The following is a 20,546-nucleotide window of genomic DNA, read 5'->3' as shown; positions in this document are numbered from 1 at the left end:
CACATCTCTGGGCTGCCGTCATCTTGGGCCCCGTGTCAGGACTTCCTTCCTTTGCTTTGGTGCTTTCAGCCTGTGGCTTGGAAAGCTGGATCACTAAGGTTATACTGTACATTTGGAGGCAGTGTTAGCACGCATAGTCCTTATGTTTCTAGACTTGGAACAGTTATTTCTATTCATTGCCCATTTTTTTTTTAAATAAAGTTCCATTCCTATGATGTTTATTGTTAACTTAAGTATCTACCGATAAGAATCATAGAGTTCTGTTACAGTCTTACTGAAAACCAATATGATCTTATTTTCGTTTCAGTTCAGGTACTTAGCCTGAGGACATGAAATGGGGTATTAGAAGTAAGACAGTGGATGTAACTCAGAATGAAAATGGCAATGATAAGTTTAGATTCCAAAATTGAGAATTAGTTCTGCAAACACGTTTAACTCCATGAGTCAAAAACTCCTTTTGTTTGTTTGTTTGGCAAGTCTCTATGTTTGAGAACTTCAGAAATTAATATACTTTCCATTGCTTTCCCCCACTCCAAAAAAAGTGTTGTTTTTTTATTTTGGGTTTTGAAGGTTTCTATTTTGTTCTGTTTTTCTGTTTTCCATTTTTAGTCCCTTCTGACCAGTATTCCTTCCTGGAGTCATAAATAACACAAGACAAAGCTTACTGAGGAGATGTGAAATAATACGCTTATAGCTGAAAAATGATATTCTTTTCTCTGCTTTATCTCTTATCAGTGCCACTAAAAATCTTCTTTTAAAACATATAAATAGCAGAATATATAACTTTAATGATTTTTTTTCTGTATGCGGTCTATTTTTAATGATAGACCGAATCAGCAGGAATTCAGCGTGCACAGATTCAGAAAGAACTTTGGAGAATTCAAGATGTCATGGAAGGCCTGAGTAAGCACAAACAGCAAAGAGGCACTACAGAAACAGGTAAGTCTGCTTTTTGTATTGTGTTGTGCAGTAATTGACCATAGTGTTATATCTAAATGGGATGACACAGAAAATTGGGTTACTTTTGTTATTTTAATAGGTTTTTCAACACTCTCCTTGGTAACATTGAGTTAGTACACAAGTTTATAAAGTAAAAAAGCAAAAGTTCTGCCCACCTCACCCACTCAAAAATAAGTCATCGTTTTATGTGTACTGTAATTATAAACACACAAACAGTGTTTTGGTTGTGCGAGGTTTTTTGCCCCACAACAGAAGATGGAATCATACTATACCTGTTTTCAACCATTTGCTCTTTGGTTCTTAACTGCAATATAATAATTGCTGTGTACGAATTCATTGTGTATCCCTGGCTGGTGTGGCTCAGTTGATTGAGCATAGTCCCATGCACCAAAAGATTGCTCGTTCAATTCCTGGTCAGGGCACATGCCTGGGTTGCAGGCTCTATCCCCAGTAGGGATCATGCGGGAGGCAGCCAATCGATATTTCTTTCTCTCTCCTTTCCTTTCTCTCTAAAAAAAAACAAAACAAAAAACATAGCTTAAAGAAAAAAGCACCCTGGCCGGGGCCAGTGTACCTCAGTGGTTGAAGCATCAGCCAGCACACCAAAGGGTTGCGGGTTCAATTTCCAGTCAAGGGTATGGCATGTTCATTCCCCGCCCCTATCTCACATTGACGTCTCTCCCACCCCCTTCTCCCTCTCTCCCTCTCTCCATCTCCCTCTTCCCTCCTTCTATCCCCCTCCCACTCTCTCTGAAAAAGCAGTGGGGGTAAAATTAACCTCAGGTGAGGATCAACAAAAACAAATTTTCAGACTATGTCCATTTCTGTGATGATGAACATGTTTTTAGGTTTTGGGGTTTTTTGTTGTTATTTTCCTTGGTCATAAGCCATGCTATCATGAACATTATTGTGTGTATATATATAAAACTAAACATTTATGCTAGTACTTTTGGATTTCAAGGAGTGGGAAATGACACATTTTCCATTTTGTATAGGCACGGCCAAATTGCCCTCCTAAAAGATATCAAAATGTACTTACACCAGTAAATGTTTAAAAAAACTCATTTCCCTATATAAGTTGTTTTATGTTTTTTAATGTAGTTGGTTTCAAATTCTGAAAACATTAAAAATGAGGGATTAGAAACTGAAGGTTTAATCTATATAAAGAGCCAGGGTCCGTAACCACCAAGGCTCAACCGACAGGGGAAGTCAGTGCTGGGTTGCCGTGGCGACCCAGCACTGACTGCCTAGGGGGCTGCGGATCAGGCCCAGAGGGAGGCCTGCAGAGAGAGAGGCAGGGTCTGATCCCCAGCCTCCGTGGCAGCTGTTGATCAGCCGTTGCCTCTCTCTTTCTCTCCTGGCTTGACCAGCAACCGGGCCTCTGTTTCTCTCCGGGCCTCCTCAGGGGCTGCTGATCAGCCCCGCCTCTTTGATCAGGCCCAGAGATGCTGACTGGCATAGAAACCGACCAGTCAGAATCTAATCTGGGTGAACTGCTAAGGCAGAACCTAAGGTGTGGGCTGAGGAGGGATTTTAAGGGCAACAGCTGTTTGGTATAAGATGTAAGAAAGCGGTTCAATTTTTTCATGACCGGTTTAGTAGTATAGTGCATATGGCTGGCTATCAGTCCAGATATAGGGATTATGTGTTTTTATCTGCCAAGAGCATCTCCTCCTGCTGAAAAAGGCTCCCCCCCCCCCCATTTAAGCAATTCTATCCTATATAATCTATCTATACTACTAAAAGGGTAATATGCTAATTAGACCGGGTCAACCAGCCATCTTCTGGATGTCCAACTTCCTTCCAGACAAAGCCATGGTGGTGGGGGCCAAGGCAGAGGCAGTTAGGGGTGATCAGGCGGACAGGAGAGGGAAGTTGGGGGCAAGATCAGGCCGGCAGGGGAGGGCAGTTAGGAGCGACATCAGGCCGGCAGGGGAGGGCTGTTGGGGGCGACATCAGGCCGGCAGGGGAGGGCACTTGGGGGCAACCAGGCCAGCAGGGGAGGGCAGTTGGGGACGATCAGGCAGGCACGCAGGTGAGCAGTTAAAAGCCAGCGGTCCCAGATTGCAAGAGGGATGTCCGACCACTGGTTTATGCCACATGGATCGGGCCTAAACTGGTGGTCGGACATCCTCCAAGGGGTCCCCGATAGGAGAAGGTGCAGGCTGGGCTGAGGGGACCCCCCCACCCACCCCCCATACACGAATTTTGTGCACAGGGGCCCTAGTTTAAAATAAATGAAATTATTTCCTTTTTCTGTAGATTTAAAAAGATATGTTTAGTATAAGTTATGTTTTATGCTTTTTTAATAGGTATAGCAGTATCAAAGCCTTTCACAACAGTTAAGTACAAAAATGAGGTAAGTTCGAATTGTTTGTCTAACTATAAGTTATTTTAAATGTTTAAAACATGAATTACAATTGTCTACTCATAACAAAAGTATTTTTTAAATAGATTCTAGTTATTGTTTTAATCTTGAAATTTCACTGGTTCAGTGATTTGGTGCTTCTAACAAATGTGATTTTTCTTCCCTTAATGCAAAAAATTTAATCACTATTTTTCATCTCTATATTAGAACTTTAACATTGTCATGCTTTTTATAATAAAAGTAATTTGAATTTTTATCGTTGTTATACTTGATAACATTTGTAGGATGATTGATAGATAAGTTGGCTGTGTATCGTGCATACTATAAAGAAATTGCAACTACAAAGAGATACTGTCAACCGAATTGAAAGCATCTATGGTCTTAAATTATATATTAAAGCCAATCAAAAAGAAATGTTTGTTTTTTTTCCCTTGAAAATGGCCCAGAACATATAGGCAACAAGATTTTCAAATTAATTTTTTCTCTTCTATTTTTAAAATGAAATGTAATCATTTCATGTATCTGTTTAGATGTTGAGTTACCAAAAAAGATACAACCATATTTAAAACTATATTGACTATCATAAATATTTTGGGTTTTACTTTTCAATATGAGACTTTTGGCTTGGCAGTGTCCCTTTAATTGTCTTAAAGCTAATTTAAGTTAACTTACCATTGCAAAGAATTTAGATATACTTAACTCAGTATGCTTATCTAAATAAGGTGACTGTTCTACAATCTTTAGGAAGAGGAAGTAGTCCCACCTCGTCCTCCACTTCCTCGGTCCTATGACTTTACAGAGCAGCCTCCCATAATCCCCCCTCTGCCCAGTGATAGCAGCTCCTTGCTCTGTTATAGCAGGGGCCCAGTCCATCTGCCTGAAGACAAGAAGATTCAAGTTCAAGGATATACAAGAAATGGATCTCACTGTGTAAGTGGCTGCAGTAGCCACAGAATAATCAATTTTATATGCCCTCTCATTTTTTGAAAGTGAATTTATTTTACATTCAAACTTTTTTTATAACACCACTTTTAGCCAGTGCTGTTTTTGTTTATAATGTTATCCTTTTGTTTTTTCTGTTTTGGTTATATCATTCTCACTTTTTAATATTTTCACAACTTCAATCATCTTTCATAATTTCATATTTTTCATAAGTATTTTTCTAAAATGGTTACTTTGCATTTGTCAAATGAGTCATTTTAAACCTATCATGTCGGGATATCAGAGACAAATGGAATCTTTAGGTGAGAAAGAAAAGGATTACTAGGAATGATAAAAGCGTTGGGTCGTGGGCAGTTCAGTCTAGAAAAGCTGTTAAGGTTGTGGACATTGCCAAGCAGAGACATCACCCATGGAAACTGGAAATGGAGGTTTGGGGTTAAACAAATAAATGTAAAATGCAATAAACAAGGAGAAGTGAATAAGGAAAAAGGCAATAGAACTAATTGAGTTAATATGATATAATTATTTTCAGGCCTCAGTTGTATTATAAAAATGTTCTAAAATTGACTTTATTCCCAAGAGGAATATTCTTAACTTTTAAAATCAAAACATTTACCTGTTAAAAATACTTCAGATTCTTTTTCTTCTTAGTTGTAGCATATATTAATTAGTTGTGTTATACCCAAAATAGGTAACTGAGGCTTTTAATTTTTAGAGTTTGATTTGAGTCTTTATTGGTAAACATTTTACAAAAAACTTTCACCAATTTTTTGTTTAATTGCATGTCTTCCTTTCAAGGGTCCAGATTATAGACTCTACAAGAGTGAACCAGAGTTAACAACTGTGGCAGAAGTTGATGAATCTAATGGAGAAGAAAAATCAGAACCTGTTTCAGAAATGGAAGCTTCAGTTAAAGGTCAGAACTTGGGGATATGTTTTATCTCCTGTGTTTTCAGACATTTTAGCAATAAATTCTGTTTTCATGTTGACCTAGTACAGTGGTTGGCAAACTGCTGCCCGCGAGCCACATGCGGCTCTTTGGCCCCTTGAGTGTGGCTCTTCCACAGAACACCATGGCCTGGGCGAGTCTATTTTGAAGAAGTGGCATTAAAAGTTTAAGTTTAAAAAATTTGGCTCTCAAAAGAAATTTCAGTTGTTGGCTCTGTTGACTAATGAGTTTGCCAACCACTGACCTAGTACATGAACAAGCCCACAATCCCTAATTTGAAAACTTTGGAATCTGACAAGTTTTTGAATTCAGAAGTTTCATATATTAAAAAGACGACATGACCCATAAACCATATATGATGTCACCTCAGCTAGGCATGAGGCAGCACCCTCTTTTAAACACATTGATATTTCTGGAATATTCATCCTAAGTGGGATAAATCAGTTCAGGTTAGGTTGTACTGAGAAATAAGTATGATGCACTCTTAAAAGGCTTTTCTTTTCCTGTTATTTTTTTATTTTTGGTTTTCTATTTAAAAATTATACATAAAAGATTAAGGGCTGAAACAAATTTTCATAAAATTTCTATAAAAGGAATAAATTCCATGAAATAATACCATTATTTTTTTAATGCTGATCATTCTTCGATGTTGTAAAGAAAAAGGGTAGTGGGAAGGGGGCTATTCAGGATTAAAAATGTTGAAAATGCCAGATATAATGCAATGTTTGAATCTTGATTTGGATTATGGTTTGAAGTAAAAGTCTGTAAAGACATTCTTGGGACAATTATGGAAATTTAAATATATTCTAGATATTATCTAATAGTAAGTAATACTATGATATTGTGGTTATGTAGGAGAATGTGTTATGTGAATTCTGAATCACTTAGAAGAATATTTGTAACTTATTCTCATTTAAAACTAGTTACTTTTCATCAAAATTTAAAACTTCTGCCCATCAGAGAGGGAGAAAAATATTAGCAATACATACACCTGATAAAGGCCTTGTATTCAGAATTTTTTTAAAACTCTTGTGAATCAATAATAAACACAGACAACCCAATAAAAAGTATTCAAAAGACTTGGCCACTTAACAGATAAGGTATACAAAATGGCCCTTAAGCATATAAAAAGTTTAGAACTGATTAACCATAAAAGAAATTTTGGTTTAATGCAAACTAAAATTACAATTTACACCTAGAATGGCTAAACTTAAAAAATTACCAAGTATTGGTTAGGATGTGTAACAGTTGGGACTCACGCATTCCAGATGGTGGTATAGGGTAGAACAGCAGTTTGGCAGTTTCTTACAAAGGTAAACATTCAGTTAGCTTAGCGAGTAATTCAACTCCTATGTCTTTACCTAAGAAAAATGAAAACATTTCTCAAAAAGACATACAAAGATTTTTATAGCAGCTTTAATTCATATTAGAAAAAAAAAAACTGGAAGCAACCCATATGTCAGTAAACAAGAGTTCATACAATGGATTTGATGCCCAGTTAGGGCACATGCCCAGGTTGTGGTTCAGTTCCCAGTCGGGCATGTACAGGAGGCAACTGCTTGGTGTATCTCTCTCATATCGACATTTCTCTCTCCCCCTCCCCACCCCACCCCCCACCCCCATCTTCCTCTCTAAAATCAAAACACAACAATAACAAATAATTGAGTTGCAGATTGTTTGGTTTATAACCTAAAGGGGCCCTGAATGACTGACCTACCCCATTTGTCTTTGTGGGTGGGGGGGTGTAAGACACTTCTTTTTTCTGGTTGATGTGAGGTTTTGTTTTCTAATCGTGAAAGAGTGAGTGACAGTGATTACCTTCGTTAACTTTGTTAGTGGTTTCTTTATTGAGACTGTACAGTATAATTGAAAGAGACCAACTGGAAATTAAGGACCTTTAGGTAAATCACTTAAACCTTCCCAGCTACTTTTTGTCATCTGTGAGATGTGAGAGGATTACATTAAGGTTCTGAAAATGTGAATGTTTCATGAAGAAGCAGAGTAGCAGCAGAGGGCTAACGCAGACTCCAGCCATGCTGCTGCTGAGCTCTGTGGACTTGAGGAAGCAAATAACCCATAAGGATCTATGATCGATTAGGGATAGTGAAGTTTTTAAATTCTTTTTATTGATTGATGAGAGAGAGAGAACCATTAATTTATTGTTCCACTTATTTATGCATTCATTGGTTTATTCTTGTATGGGCCCTCACCAGGGATTGAACCCACAACCTTGCTGTATCGGGACGACACTCTAACCAACTGAGCTACCCAGCCAGGGGATTTTTAATATCATCTTTTAATCTGTAGAACTTTATTTCTAAATCTAACCCTAAATTTATCTGGTAATATCATTGGCTAGTTTATGAGGTAAAATAGGTAATAGAAGGCTAGTACATTTTCCCTGGCTCTTTCCAAACAATAAATTTGTCTTGTGATTTTAAAAGCCTCAGAAATCGAGTATGTAAAAAAAAGCCATGTTATGTGAGAGATGACTCCTATTTTAATTTTCAGGTTCCCACTTTCCTGTTGGAGTTGTGTCTCCAAGAACAAAGTCACCAACACCCGAATCTTCGACAATAGCCTCATATGTAACCTTAAGGAAAACGAAGAAGATGGTGGATTCAAGAACGGTATTTAGCTATGAATTAATTTCTAGAAGGAGTCTGACACTTCTTAGAATTTTATTGAGGAGAATGAGTGACGTGTCCTGTGGTCACCCAAGTTAATGGGTTTCCAAGCTAGCCTGAGTTTGCAGGGCCTTTCAACTGGGGTGGATTTGGAGTTTGCCAGTCCTCTGGCTACTCTGAGAAATATGAGTTGGGATTGGGAAATAGATCCTGTGTTTCACACTTTCATCTGAGATCATTGAATTCAAACTGGCTCCAAACCAGTCTGATCGTCTTGGAAGATTCTCAGGGTATTTACCTCCCTTTCACCAAGTAGTCTTAGAAATTTGAGCTGCAAAAGAACTTTTACTTTGCATCTTTACAAAGTCTCTACTTACTTGGTATGAGATAATTTTAAGCTATAAGAAAAGACTGAATGGTACGACGAAGAACAAGGTCTATGGTTATCTTTGAAAGATATTAAAGTATAGCTACCCAGTATATGCCAAAAAATCTGACATATCTATATATATGAACTATCTTTTCAATTAATACAAAATTATAAAGATCTATAGGAATAATTAATGTAGAATAAAAATAATTAATAGCTATATGTCAACATTAGTGATCATAATTCTATAATACTATTATTTGTTCATAGAGTTGGGCATTTTTTTGCAGATTGGAGGGTGTTTTCTATGGGAATTGTGATGCTAAAGTAAACAGAAAAAGGATATTGAGATCAAGCAGAAGATATTAGTGGATTTATATTATTCTTTATCTATAACTCTTAAAATACTAGAAGAAAAGATTATACATAACTAAATACCAGGGGGGAAAGTATAGAAAAACTACAGTTCTATAATGTTGGTACAAGAAAGACTTTATAAGCAATACCTGCTTATAAATACCTGCAGTATAACAGACAAGTTCCGTAGTAGATGAGGAATAAATATAAATCAGAAATAATAGTTCACAAATAAATGAAAATTGCTCAGCCTCAGTAATAATTTTTAAAATGCTAACTGAGCTGCCCCAATGGGTTACTCTTTCCCAATTAACATATTGGAAAAAAGACCTAAAAATTAATAATATCCAACATTTAAAAAGAAGAAAGTAGATTTGTACAATAACTTGATAAATAAGTTGCGGTGTGACATCATTTTGTGTAAACATAGAAAAACCAGGAGTAATACACATTTGTGATTACTGAAGATGAAAGGTACACTAAAGTAGCCAACTTCCCAATCAGTATCTAGAATTAACTTTTTTTTTTTTTTGCAAAAGCAAATATGTTTTATTTTACAAATAAATGAGAATCACTTATTTTTGCCTATTAGGCCTTTTCCTTTTAGTTTCTACTTTAAGATATTTATTCTGTACAGCAGGAGGCAGTTGTAGAGTTACAGCTCCTGCCCTGCAAACATTGTCCAGATTGGAGTGGAGAGGAAGGAATCTTAGCCATTGGCCTGCTGTAGTGCTTGGTCACAGGAATACTTACCTCTGTCCTAGGTTCTCCTAAAAACTCCTCCAATGCCTTCATCAGTTTCCACCAATTCAGACCAGAAGATCCAAAGAAACCTATGAATCCCATAGCTTCTAGAAAATGTTTAATCTTTAAAAGTTCTATCATAAAATAAGCTAAAATTGGCTTATGATTAATTATTGAAGTATTTCTTTTGGATCTTGTACCAATATCTTTGTACATCCTTAGTAAGAAAGTGAAAAGTAAGAATTGGTTGTTTATTGGGACAAATATTTTTAAACCCTTTAGCAAACCATAAAAATTAGTCATATATATGTAATGCTTTCAAATATAACCATCTGATTTATAGAAAATAAATAATTCCATAGTTTTTTCTGGATCATAAACTAAGGATGCTTTCTCTACTAGTCTTTCACATTACAGTTTCATTAAAATAAATCACTGATATTTAGAAACTGTGTCCCCTATTTTCTCCTTGTTTAAGTTTTATATAATTTCCTGTTTCATGGGGTAGAATCATTCAAGAGCTGCCATACCCGTTTGGGGGGAAAAAAAAGAGAGGAGAGAGAAATACCCTTACTATTTTCTTTTTTCTTTACCTCTCTTTCTTTCCATCATAGCTATGCATCACCAATTACCTATTAAGGTTAAAATAATTTGCCTTTCTGGTGTTATATAAGTGACATTCAAAACCTCCACTTTTGATTTTGAAGACAAAAGAAATGCGTTTTATTTCAACATACTTTTCAGAAGTCACTATAATTATGTATTCATACGTTTACTCTTTAATTTAAAGGAAAGACCAAGGAGTGCAGTGGAGCAGCTGTGTTTGGCTGAAAGTACTCGACCTAGGATGACTGTGGAAGAACAAATGGAAAGAATAAGGAGGCATCAGCAAGCATGCTTAAGGGAAAAGAAAAAAGCATTAAATGTTATTGGTGCTTTAGACCAGTCACCCTTACAGAGTCCTTCAAACTTAAGGGATAATCCATTCAGGGTTACCCAGGTATATCAGTTGCTTTTGATCATTGTGTGAAAATCTAATATCACTTGAATCTTAGAATCGTAGTTACATGTTTTATGGGTTTTCACGGGTCTGCCACATGGATAGTTACTTTTATTATTTAACTGGCATAATAATAAGCTAAGACAGCTTAGTATAATGGAAATTGCCCTGTGTTCAAAAACCAAAGCTTGTTGGGGGCCTTTGCACCAGCCGTGGACTTAATCTCCTCTGCTGTAAATCAGGTAATGATTCGACCTGTCCTCTCTCCCTCACAGAGATACCAAGAAGATAAAAGTGCTTTCAGCAAATGTAAAATGCCATGCAGGTTACCAAGATAGTCCCCAATTCCCCTCCCAATAAAATGTGTATGACTCTGTGGCCTAATTTCACATAACCTAAATTGGAGCCGGAGAGAGCTTCTAAATTAAAGCTCTGCTATTCATCGCATTTCAGCTTCAGTCTTGTAAACTGACAACCTTTCATTCCTTATTCTTTGTTTGTTTGTTTGTTTGTTTGTTACCCCGGTTCATAAGTCAGAGCCTAGTAGCTTCAGTTTGATCTATCCCTGATAGTAGACATGGATCAGCTGAAAGTGCTTCCCTGTCTTTGTAGAAGTTTCCTTTTCATCTAACCAACAGCAGGCATCACTAATGGAGAGTCAGCCGATTAGCAGTTGAATAACTGCAGTCTACAAATTACAAAATGGGTGGTTTTATTTTATTTTTATTTTTTAAAAAATATATTTTATCGATTTTTTACAGAGAGAAAGGGAGAGGGAGAGAGAGTTAGAAACATCGATGGGAGAGAAACATCGATCAGCTGCCTCCTGCACACCTCCCACTGGGGATGTGCCCGCAACCAAGGTACATGCCCTTGACCAGAATCGAACCCGGGACCTTTCAGTCCGCAGGCTGGCGTTCTATCCACTAAGCCAAACCGGTTAGGGCAAAATGGGTGGTTTTAAAAATAAAGATGAGGATGAAGAAGTGTGTGGAATACTGCCTTTTGTTAGTATGCCATATATTAATACCTAAATAATTAATATGTAAATGGTGTATATAAGTATATTGATATATATTAAATAGATTTTGTTCCTCTTGATTTTCATAAAGAAACCTTGTGAGTGAAGATCTAGCTTTCTTTGAAAATTAGCAGGTGCCATCGAAATGGCTGCATAGTGTGACTCTAAGACTGCTGTGTGTCTTTTGGACAGACTCGAAGGAAGGATGATAACAGTAAGGACCCGGACACTGTTACTAGAGAAAATGACGTAAAGCCAAACCACGAAACTCCTGCAGCAGAAATTGTTCGACTAAAAGAAGCTGAACCTCAAAACACAGATTTCAGTGAAGAGGTACAGAGCTTACTTTTGGACAGATTTCCAAGGGGTGGGGGTAGGTTTTTGAAGATGAGATCAGGTTGTAATAAGGTTGAGAGTAATGTTTCATTCTGCCACAAAAGGCAAAGAGCTAAGTGAAATGATCGGTTTTATATAATTTGATTAGTTTAAAACTTTAAAGCATGACCAATCAAGGCTGGACTAAGATTGCTGCTGGCCCAATTAAATTTGTACTCTTATATCCCAAAACAACTAACTAAAGCAATGTGCTTCGTCCCTTTGGGCAAATAACTTTTTATATTAGTAGTAAAGAATGTTGAGGCATTTTAGATCTTGCTCCTTGGCATGTCAGTTTGGTGCAAATAAAGTCATAAAAAATGTTTTTAATGTTAATATTTTTAAGATAACTTGAATCTACATTTATATTTCAGTAAGTATTTGACAGCATATGATTTTTTTTAACTTTTATTTGGTAATTATTTTAGATTTACTAATAAATATAGATGTGGTATGAATGCCTTGAAAAAGAAAATCTTTCTTCTTATTCTGTAGTTTAAAAAAACGGAAAATGTTTTTTACGAAACACTTCTCAAGCCTGAACCAAATGGCATAAATTCTGAGGAAGTGATGGATAAAGGAAGAAACCAAGAAAACATGCCAGAGGATGTTTCATACAGGTAATAATTAAGGGAAACAAACAAATCATTCACAGATTTGTATAACTGCTTAAAAATGGTCAACTTCAGAGTCAAAGAGTCTTGTATTCCAGACCCAGCAAGCTATATACCTGCGTAAGGTGCAGTTTCCTCACTTAGAAGAATGGGGCTAATAACAGTATCTGTTTCACAAGTGTGCTGTAAGGGTTAAAAAAGAAAATACATGTTTAGCACTTAACACTGTGCTTAGCGCCTAGGAAGTAGTTAATACCCTTTTTTATTATTTATTTATTTATTTTTAAATATATTTTTACTGATTTCAGAGAGGAAGGAAGAGGGAGAGAGAGATAGAAACATCAATGATGAGAGAGAACCACTGATTGGCTGCCTCCTGTAAGCCCCCCACTGGGGACCGAGCCTACAACCCAGGCACATGCCCCAGACCGGAATCAAACCTGGGACCCTTCAGTTCGCAGGCCGATGCCCTATCCACTGAGCAGTACCTTTTTTTTAGAAGAGCAAGCAGTGAAACAAGGAGGGGCATAGAAGAAGCCCCAGGAGAGCCCAGGCCGGGCTGCCTTGGCTCACTGGAAAGTCGGAGAAGGGGAGCCTTGGAGACAGGTTCAGGGGGTTAGCCCAGGATGAGCTGCCGCTGCCCATTGCTCCCCTGGTTGCAAGTCTCCTGAGGTACCTTAGAGATTAGGGGTTACGTGCCTGTCGGGGAGGGAGAGGGGGAACAAAATGGCATGGGTATGCTCTCTGGAGGGAGAGCGCCTCGATACCTTTTTTAAAATGCCAACAGGCACATAAGCTATAGCAAAGTAAGCACCTCACCATTGCCTTTGTGATGATAGACACTGATCAAAAGATGTCTAAGTTGTCTGATAAGTGTTTCAAAAATTATAGCGCTTTGCCCTAACCTGTTTGGCTCAGTGGATAGAGCGTCGGCCTGCGGACTGAAGGGTCCCGGGTTCGATTCCGGTCAAGGGCATGTACCTTGGTTGCGGGCACATCCCCAGTAGGGGGTGTGCAGGAGGCAGCTGATCGATGACTCTCTCTCATCGATGTTTCTCTCTATCCCTCTCCCTTCCTCTCTGTAAAAAATCAATAAAATATATTTAAAAAAAAAAATTATAGCGCTTTGCTATTTATGTTTTAGCTGTGTTTGTTAACTAGCATCTTTAAGTGCATGGGCTCAGTGTCATCCTCCATTTAAAAAATTACCAGTGTTGGAAAAGAGAAATGCTATGAATTAATGTTATTAGCAATGCCTTATATTTCAAATTCAATTCTGGTATTCATTGGAGACATTGAACAAAATATTTGGCAAAAGCTGATAAGAAAAATATCTCTGCTGATTTTTTGTTAATAAGCATAGATTGAAACACATCCAGTATAATGAATATACATACACATAGACAACAGTATGGGGACAGCCAGAGGGAAAGGGAGGTGAGGGGCGGTGGAAGAGGCAAAGGGGATAACGGGATGGAAAGAGACTTGACTGGGCAATGAGCACGTGATGCGGGTGCAGATACTTCGTTGAGTTGTGCACTTGAAACCTAATAATGGTATCTATTTCACAAGTGTGGTTTTGTTAACCAGTATCACCCCAATAAACTCAATTTTTAAAAATCTGTGAGTTCAGCCTGGCTGGTGTTGCTCAGTGGTTGAGCATTGACCCTTACACCAAGAGGTCACCAGTTTGATTCCCAGTCAGTTCACATGCCCTTGTGTGGGCTTGATCCCCAGTAGGGGACGTGCAGGAGGCAGCCAATCGATGATTCTATCTCACTGATGTTTCTTTCTCTACCTCTCCTTTCCTTTCTCTCTAAAAATCAATTTTAAAAATTTTTTTAATAAATTAGAAGAAAAATTAATTGCATTCTATAATAAATTTTAAAACATCTATTTTATTTAGCCCTCAAGATGAGACACAGATCACAAATCATAAATCAGAAGGCCATCCTGAAGAAAATACAGAGGACAATATTCAGGAGCAGGAAGAAAGTGTTGTTTCTTATGAACTAACTACTGAGGCTTCTAAAGGAAACCAGACAATGACAGGTAGATATTACACATTTCATAATTTTCTCACTGACGCTTCCTCTGGACCTCTGAACCTATTTCCCATGTAAAGGTTTTAGCAAGAGAGCCACTTAAGTACCTTGACTACAGATCAATCAACCTTTGCCTTCCACAAGCACCTTTAGGAGGGATGCCACCGAAAAAGGAGGAAAGGGTGACCCCTCCCTAACCAGCTAGGTACACTCAGAGGCTGTCCTCGCTTGGGATCACTTTTTGTTTGGTTTTGCTTTTAATCATAACACAGACCCTAAATTCTTTTCTAATAAGAAGATTCTTCAGTACTTGGAAAATTTATCTGTTAGGGTCTCTGAGAGGAGATTCTCAGAGTGTTCACAGACCTACCACTTTAGAAACTGGATGACTGAATGTCTAAATTGGTAGAATGGATCTGTTTACTCTAGCCTCTACTACAGTAATGGATTATTATCCATATCTGGGGTTTTCTTTGGTAGTAGAAGACTGTGATCCATAGCTAAAAATTAAAGATTTCTGTGCTATTCTTATTTCACGTTTTTAAACTCTTCACATCTTTTTTCTCTTTTGTGAGGGGTGGGGATTATACCACTAATGTGTATTATCAGCTCAAAAAACGATTCCTAGTAATCCTCCCTCTCCTCCGCCATCCCCCTAATCACTTTGCAGAAGGGTAGGTACAATGAAGTTCAGTTATTCAGGATTGTCCTTAGGTAGAGCATTTTTTGCACCTGATGTGCCTATAACATGCAAATTTATCTCATCATGATCCTTTGTAACTAATAGTAACCACTCTCTCTTCCTTTGTCTCAATGTCACTTATAAGGTGCTGTACCCTGGAATTCTCACTTATTTTTTCATTGTCAGTGACACTTTTAGTTACTGTTGTGGTGTGTCCGGGTCAAAGTGGTGTTATGACTATTAAAACCCCAACATTTAAACTGTAGTTTATACCCGCATGGAACTAGAAAGGCTTTTAAAAGTGATTCACTGCAAGACACCTGAAAATTGACTTCAAAGCAAAAAAAGTCCTTATATAATAAAAGGGTAATATGCAAATTGTTCCCTCCACCAGGATTTCGACCAGAGTTCAACCAGGGGGCAGGGCCAGCCTGCCAACTGCCCGAGGCCCGCCCCCCCCCCCCCCCCCCCCCGGCCCAGCTCAATCGCCCTGCCAGCCGGACCTCACCCGTGCACAAATTCATGCACCAGGCCTCTAGTATATTTTTTTTTTCCCATTTTTATGAGATACAGTTGACATATAACACTGTGTAAGTTTAAGGTCTACACGGAAGAAAAAGTTTAAACAGTGTTCCAGAGACATTTCATGCTGAATACTCAGTTCCCAGATTAGAAAGTAACAAACCAAATGCAACATTACTTCCTTCTTAAAACATGTTCTTCACAGCATCACATTTCCTTCCCCAAGTGTCTTAAAGATGTTTCTCTTCTCGCGTTTTCTTGGTGTTTTAGTGAAAAGTCTGCCCTCCTCTCCGGAGTCCTCCGCATCCCCGGGCCCGCCCGCCCAGCCGCAGCTCACGGAGGGATCGCATTTCATGTGTGTGTAGTTTCGGAGCAAGTACGTGGTTTCGCTTCGCGCTTTTCCCTTAGACCCGTGGTCGGCAAACTGCGGCTCATGAGCCGCATGCGGCCCTTTGGCCCCTTGAGTGTGGCTCTTCCACAAAATACCACGGCCTGGGCGAGTCTATTTTGAAGAAGTGGCGTTAGAAGAAGTTTAAGTTTAAAAAATTCGGCTCTCAAAAGAAATTTCGATCGTTGTACTGTTGGTATTTGGCTCTGTTGACTAATGAGTTTGCCGACCACTGCCTTAGACTTTCTGACTAACGGGAATTGTATTCATTTGCTGGTTTAGGGAATAAAAACGGAGATTAATTCCGGGCCAGGCTTAGGGATAGTTGGCTGAGCAAGTATTGGAACCACGGGCAGTAACTCACGTTTCCACCGTTGGCCGTTCCAGTGATTGGCCGTCTTCCAATGTCTTCCAGCATTTTCCCTGTCTCTTATTTCATCTGTAAAAAACAGTAAAACCTGGCGGGGACGTCCTACACCAAAACAGGCCTCACAGTGTTTTGCAGCTGTGTTCCCATTGAATGTTCCTTCCATAATCAGATCTCAGAAGTCTGTTTAAGACATTACATGTCGATTGAGTAATGTTTTTAAGTTAGTTTGACATATCTACCGCATTGGGAGTTTGTTAATTATTTTAAAGGACAAAGAAATGTTTATGGGATAGTCTAATAGATGGAATATTAAAATCTTTAAGATATATCAGAAATTATTTCTAAATTTAAAAAAAAAATTTTTCAGACAGGGAAGTAGTTACTCAGAAAGCCATGGGCAGGGAAAGAGAGAAGGAGAAAGCCTTCCTTGGAGTAATGTTCCTTCAACCACAGTTTCAGAACTGAGACTAAAACCTGAAATTGTTTAAACAACTCTAAATGCTACCCGCACTTCTGTGCGTGTAGATACACACTGTTTTTAACTTTACGGAAGATCAGTAAGATACGGAGGGAGCATGTTATGCCCTTTTCTGCATTTTTTCCCTCAAAATATCTACCAGGTCTAGTAATTTTTGTGCCTTAAGGTGACCGCCAGTTTCTGTTACATAGTCATAAGCAGTGAAAACACCCTGAGACATGAGCATCGTTACATTGTTGATTTCATTCTCAGAGTAAATGAGTACGGGTACTAACTGGACCACGGTTATTCAGTGGGCTTCTTTCCTAGAGCCCACTCACTCCGTTCACACCTTTTGGCAGCAGCTATGATCTGCACCCTTTCAGCCAGAGGGGTTTGTGTTGAACTGTCTTGTCCTATTTGTAACTTTTGTTTGAGATTGTGTCTGTCTGGAGCCCTGTCGGTGCAGGATTGACATCCTTTCCGGAGTCACAAACCACCTATCTGTTACAGTCTTACCTGTGCCTTCGCCTCTGTCGCTCGTGAATTTAAACTTTTAACTTAATATGTTGGGAAGTGACAGTTCTTACTAGTGACAGAACAGCATCCGGCAGAGGAATGGTAAACATTATGCTCCTCTGATTCCTCCTGTCTAAAGATGTGATCAGGGGCCTCTGTCCGTCTTAGCGGAGAAATGTGTATTAGAAACCATGCTCCTTATCTTTTGTTTCGATAAATAGGGTACAACTCGTTGTACACGGGCCATTCTGGTAATAACACGTGTTCAGTTAAAACTCGAGCACATTTCCAGGTTCCTTAAGTTGTTATTATTGGATTTTGTTTTGTTTTACTTTCATTTCCAGAGCCACTAGCATTACACACTAGAATGAGGTACAGTTATTGCCTGATGTTTTCCAGTCCTGTGGCATGCAGCCACCACGAACGAGTGACACTCAAATGTGGTTATTTTATATCTTTGTGTTGTGCCTATGTCATCTTTCCAAGCCAGCAGTTCTGGCAGAACTTAGGAAAGTTTTACACACGGCACTGCTATGCAGGCAGCTCACTGCATTATTACATGTGGAGTTATGCAAATCTTTGCTCATTTTGCTGATCTTTTGGATTCTGAATTGCTCTTTTAATTGCATTATGCTTCTTTGTGAATTGAGCTTTTGGAAATGAGGAATGTCCTTTAATTGTATTATGTTTTTGGATTTTCAAGGCCATGCTTCTATTGTTACGGAATGTCAGCCTTAGTTGCTTTAGGTCAGGGGCTTAATCACAAGGAACAACAACAGCCTGTAACTGTTGGAATCGAGAGTCTAGGTCAGTGGTCAGCAAACTCATTCGTCAACAGAGCGGCAAACCGCGGCTCACGAGCCGCATGTGGCTTGCAAGCCGCAGTTTGCCGACCACTGCTTTAGGAAATGGTCATTTGTTAACTTGCAGGTGTCAAAGTAAATTTCCCTCTCTTTGTTTTTCAGCAACACTGACTTGCACAGAAGCTATTCAGACCCAAGGACCCGGACCTTCGGCAATGTGAGAAGATATTGTACAGTATATTTTAAATCTATGAAATTCATAGTTCTGATGCTTTTGGCCACAGAGCATCGTTTTATCACTTCTGGAAAATGTTTATTCCAAAACAGCTTTAATGGCCCATATGTGCACTCCGTAATCTCAAGGTTATTATTCTGACACCAGCTTGCTGCTATGATTTCAGAGCACATAAGTCAAGGTGCTTTTTACTGTGTGCTCCACCGCCAGAGCTCACTTAGTTGCTGATTTCCAGATTTGGATGTTTCTGAAGTCTAGGTGGAGTTATATTTCCTTTTTCTTTTCAATACATCATTTTAGTTCTTTCCAATGAAGCTTGTTTTGTTTTGTGTTTTCCTTCCATTTTGGCTACTGCAAGGCTTTGTTTCTCACTTGATTTGTAAAAATTTTATATATATATTTAAAACGTGCCATTTTATTATTGCTAAGTGAAGTATGTCTCGTTTCCTGCTACAATTATTTCTCAGTCAGATTGCAATGTCAGCAGTTACTGCCACACTCTTGTCAGCTTAAACACAAATGTAACCGCTTACTGTTTCTTGAAAAACAATTTAAAATGTGGGTATTTTGAAGTACTGGGCTTATACTTCGTTGGAATCGATGTGTACAGCAATAAGCAGGTTTTCAAATCCAGTACTTAGTTTGTGTACAAATGTAATTATGTTCATTGTGTATATATTATACAATGAGCACATGTAATGTATTAAAGGCTACCTACTATTGTTTAAATGCAAATGTTCATATCTCATTTCTTTTTTTATCATGTTAAATAAATGTTGATGTTCTTAAATCACTTGTGTTAGAATTTTTGCTTTTTCCATCTAAACTGGCAAACCCAAGGACCAAGAGACTTCTAGAATTGGGGGGGGGGGGGGGGGGGGAGTATGTTCATCTTATCATTGAAGAGAACATCACAGAAGGACCTTTTCCATCATGGAGCCCAGCCTCCCCTGTCAGATTGAGGAACTTGAGGCCCAAAGAGATAAATTGCTTTGGCCACAGTTACATTTCATTTAGTGACAGAATTTGGGCCAGAATACAGTTTTTCTGACTTGTCCTCTAAGGCCATCAGCTCAACACCACTGGGAAAATTTTAGTTTTCTGAGGTTTCTCTACCTCATGTTGTGGAAACCAGCTCCAAGCAGCTGTATCTCACTCTGCTCCGTGGTTTGGACTTGGGGGAGGGGGGGGGGGGTTCAGAGCAGAGGGTCATTTCTCCGACATGAGTAACTAGAAACTGTTTCATCATGAGTAGGACCCTCAGAGATCGTTTTCTCTTACAATTCATTCTTTGCAGATGTTCACGCTCTTCAGAATCAATTACATTTTCTTCCCTCCGTAACCTTTTGTTCATGCTCTATATTGTTCCCAGTGTGTGAGGAAATTTGATGCTTTTGGATTCCTGTATAAAATGGCTGAAACTAAATTGGCAGCGGTCAGTCTTCCTTTTTTTTTTTTTCATGCTATATTAAAGAGGATTTAGATTTCATTCAAAACGCAGATGTATAAAATTCATCTGCTCCAAACTAAATCACTCAAAAAGAAATGCAAATAGATACAGTCTATACTGTAGCAGGAGGTCAATGAAAAGAGAGGTTAAATGGGAGGATAGCATTTGGCTCTCTGTGTCCATTTAAACATGTTTACACATATCAAAGATGACACACACAGGTCTTCTCAAAGGAAACCATCGACGAATCATTTTTTCCCTTTAGCTATGATGTGGTCATTGTTGGAGATCTTTTGTCTGTGTGTCGGGGAAAGTTTCTCTTTGGTTTTCGTTTGGGACCTTTTGTGGGGCTTTTTATGTTGGATTGTGTGTGTTTTGCTTTGGTCTTATTAAGCACAACTTTTTTTTAACTATTTCAAGAAGGAAACATATCCCATACTGGGGTACCTGGGAGCCTCGGGAGTTAAGAGAAAGCAGCATAAAGGAACTGTGATTCTTGTCAACATCTTAGAAAGCCAGATGCTAACCATATCTTTGCAAACAGTAAGTCAGCACAGGCTTGTTAAAAACACATTACTGGCCCTAACCGGTTTGGCTAAGTGGATAGAGCATCGGCCTGCAGACTCAAGGGTCCCAGGTTTGATTCCAGTCAAGGGCATATACCTTGGTTGCGGGCACATCCCCAGGGCGGGATGTACAGGAGGCAGCTGATTGATGTTTCTCTCTCATTGATGTTTCTAACTCTCCC

The 20,546-nt window shown here is 38.6% G+C and overlaps 1 protein-coding gene across 23 annotated transcripts in view; it reads left to right on the top strand.

Moving 5' to 3' along the window:
• PLEKHA5 (pleckstrin homology domain containing A5) overlaps window positions 1–19,140 on the top strand; it is a 216,445-nt gene extending 197,305 nt beyond the window's left edge. For 12 of the 23 annotated variants that reach the window (XM_080662925.1, XM_080662922.1, XM_080662934.1 and 9 more), the window contains 11 exons: window positions 828–939; window positions 3,273–3,319; window positions 4,073–4,258; window positions 5,069–5,186; window positions 7,731–7,849; window positions 10,108–10,317; window positions 11,531–11,671; window positions 12,209–12,333; window positions 14,234–14,379; window positions 15,847–15,952; window positions 18,276–19,138. In XM_080662925.1, the coding sequence (XP_080519051.1) occupies window positions 828–939; window positions 3,273–3,319; window positions 4,073–4,258; window positions 5,069–5,186; window positions 7,731–7,849; window positions 10,108–10,317; window positions 11,531–11,671; window positions 12,209–12,333; window positions 14,234–14,379; window positions 15,847–15,941 (1,299 nt within the window). In that variant the 3' untranslated portion in view covers window positions 15,942–15,952; window positions 18,276–19,138. Of the gene's footprint in view, window positions 1–827; window positions 940–3,272; window positions 3,320–4,072; window positions 4,259–5,068; window positions 5,187–7,730; window positions 7,850–10,107; window positions 10,318–11,530; window positions 11,672–12,208; window positions 12,334–14,233; window positions 14,380–15,846; window positions 15,953–18,275 lie in introns of those variants that run through there. The other 11 variants (XM_080662927.1, XM_080662923.1, XM_080662940.1 and 8 more) reach the window with 4 other exon arrangements.
• The last annotated feature ends 1,406 nt before the right edge of the window (window positions 19,141–20,546 follow it).

Source organism: Plecotus auritus (assembly GCF_963455305.1).
Source record: "Plecotus auritus genome assembly, chromosome: 3".
NCBI lineage: Eukaryota > Metazoa > Chordata > Mammalia > Chiroptera > Vespertilionidae > Plecotus > Plecotus auritus.
This window is presented reverse-complemented; position numbering and strand designations above follow the sequence as displayed.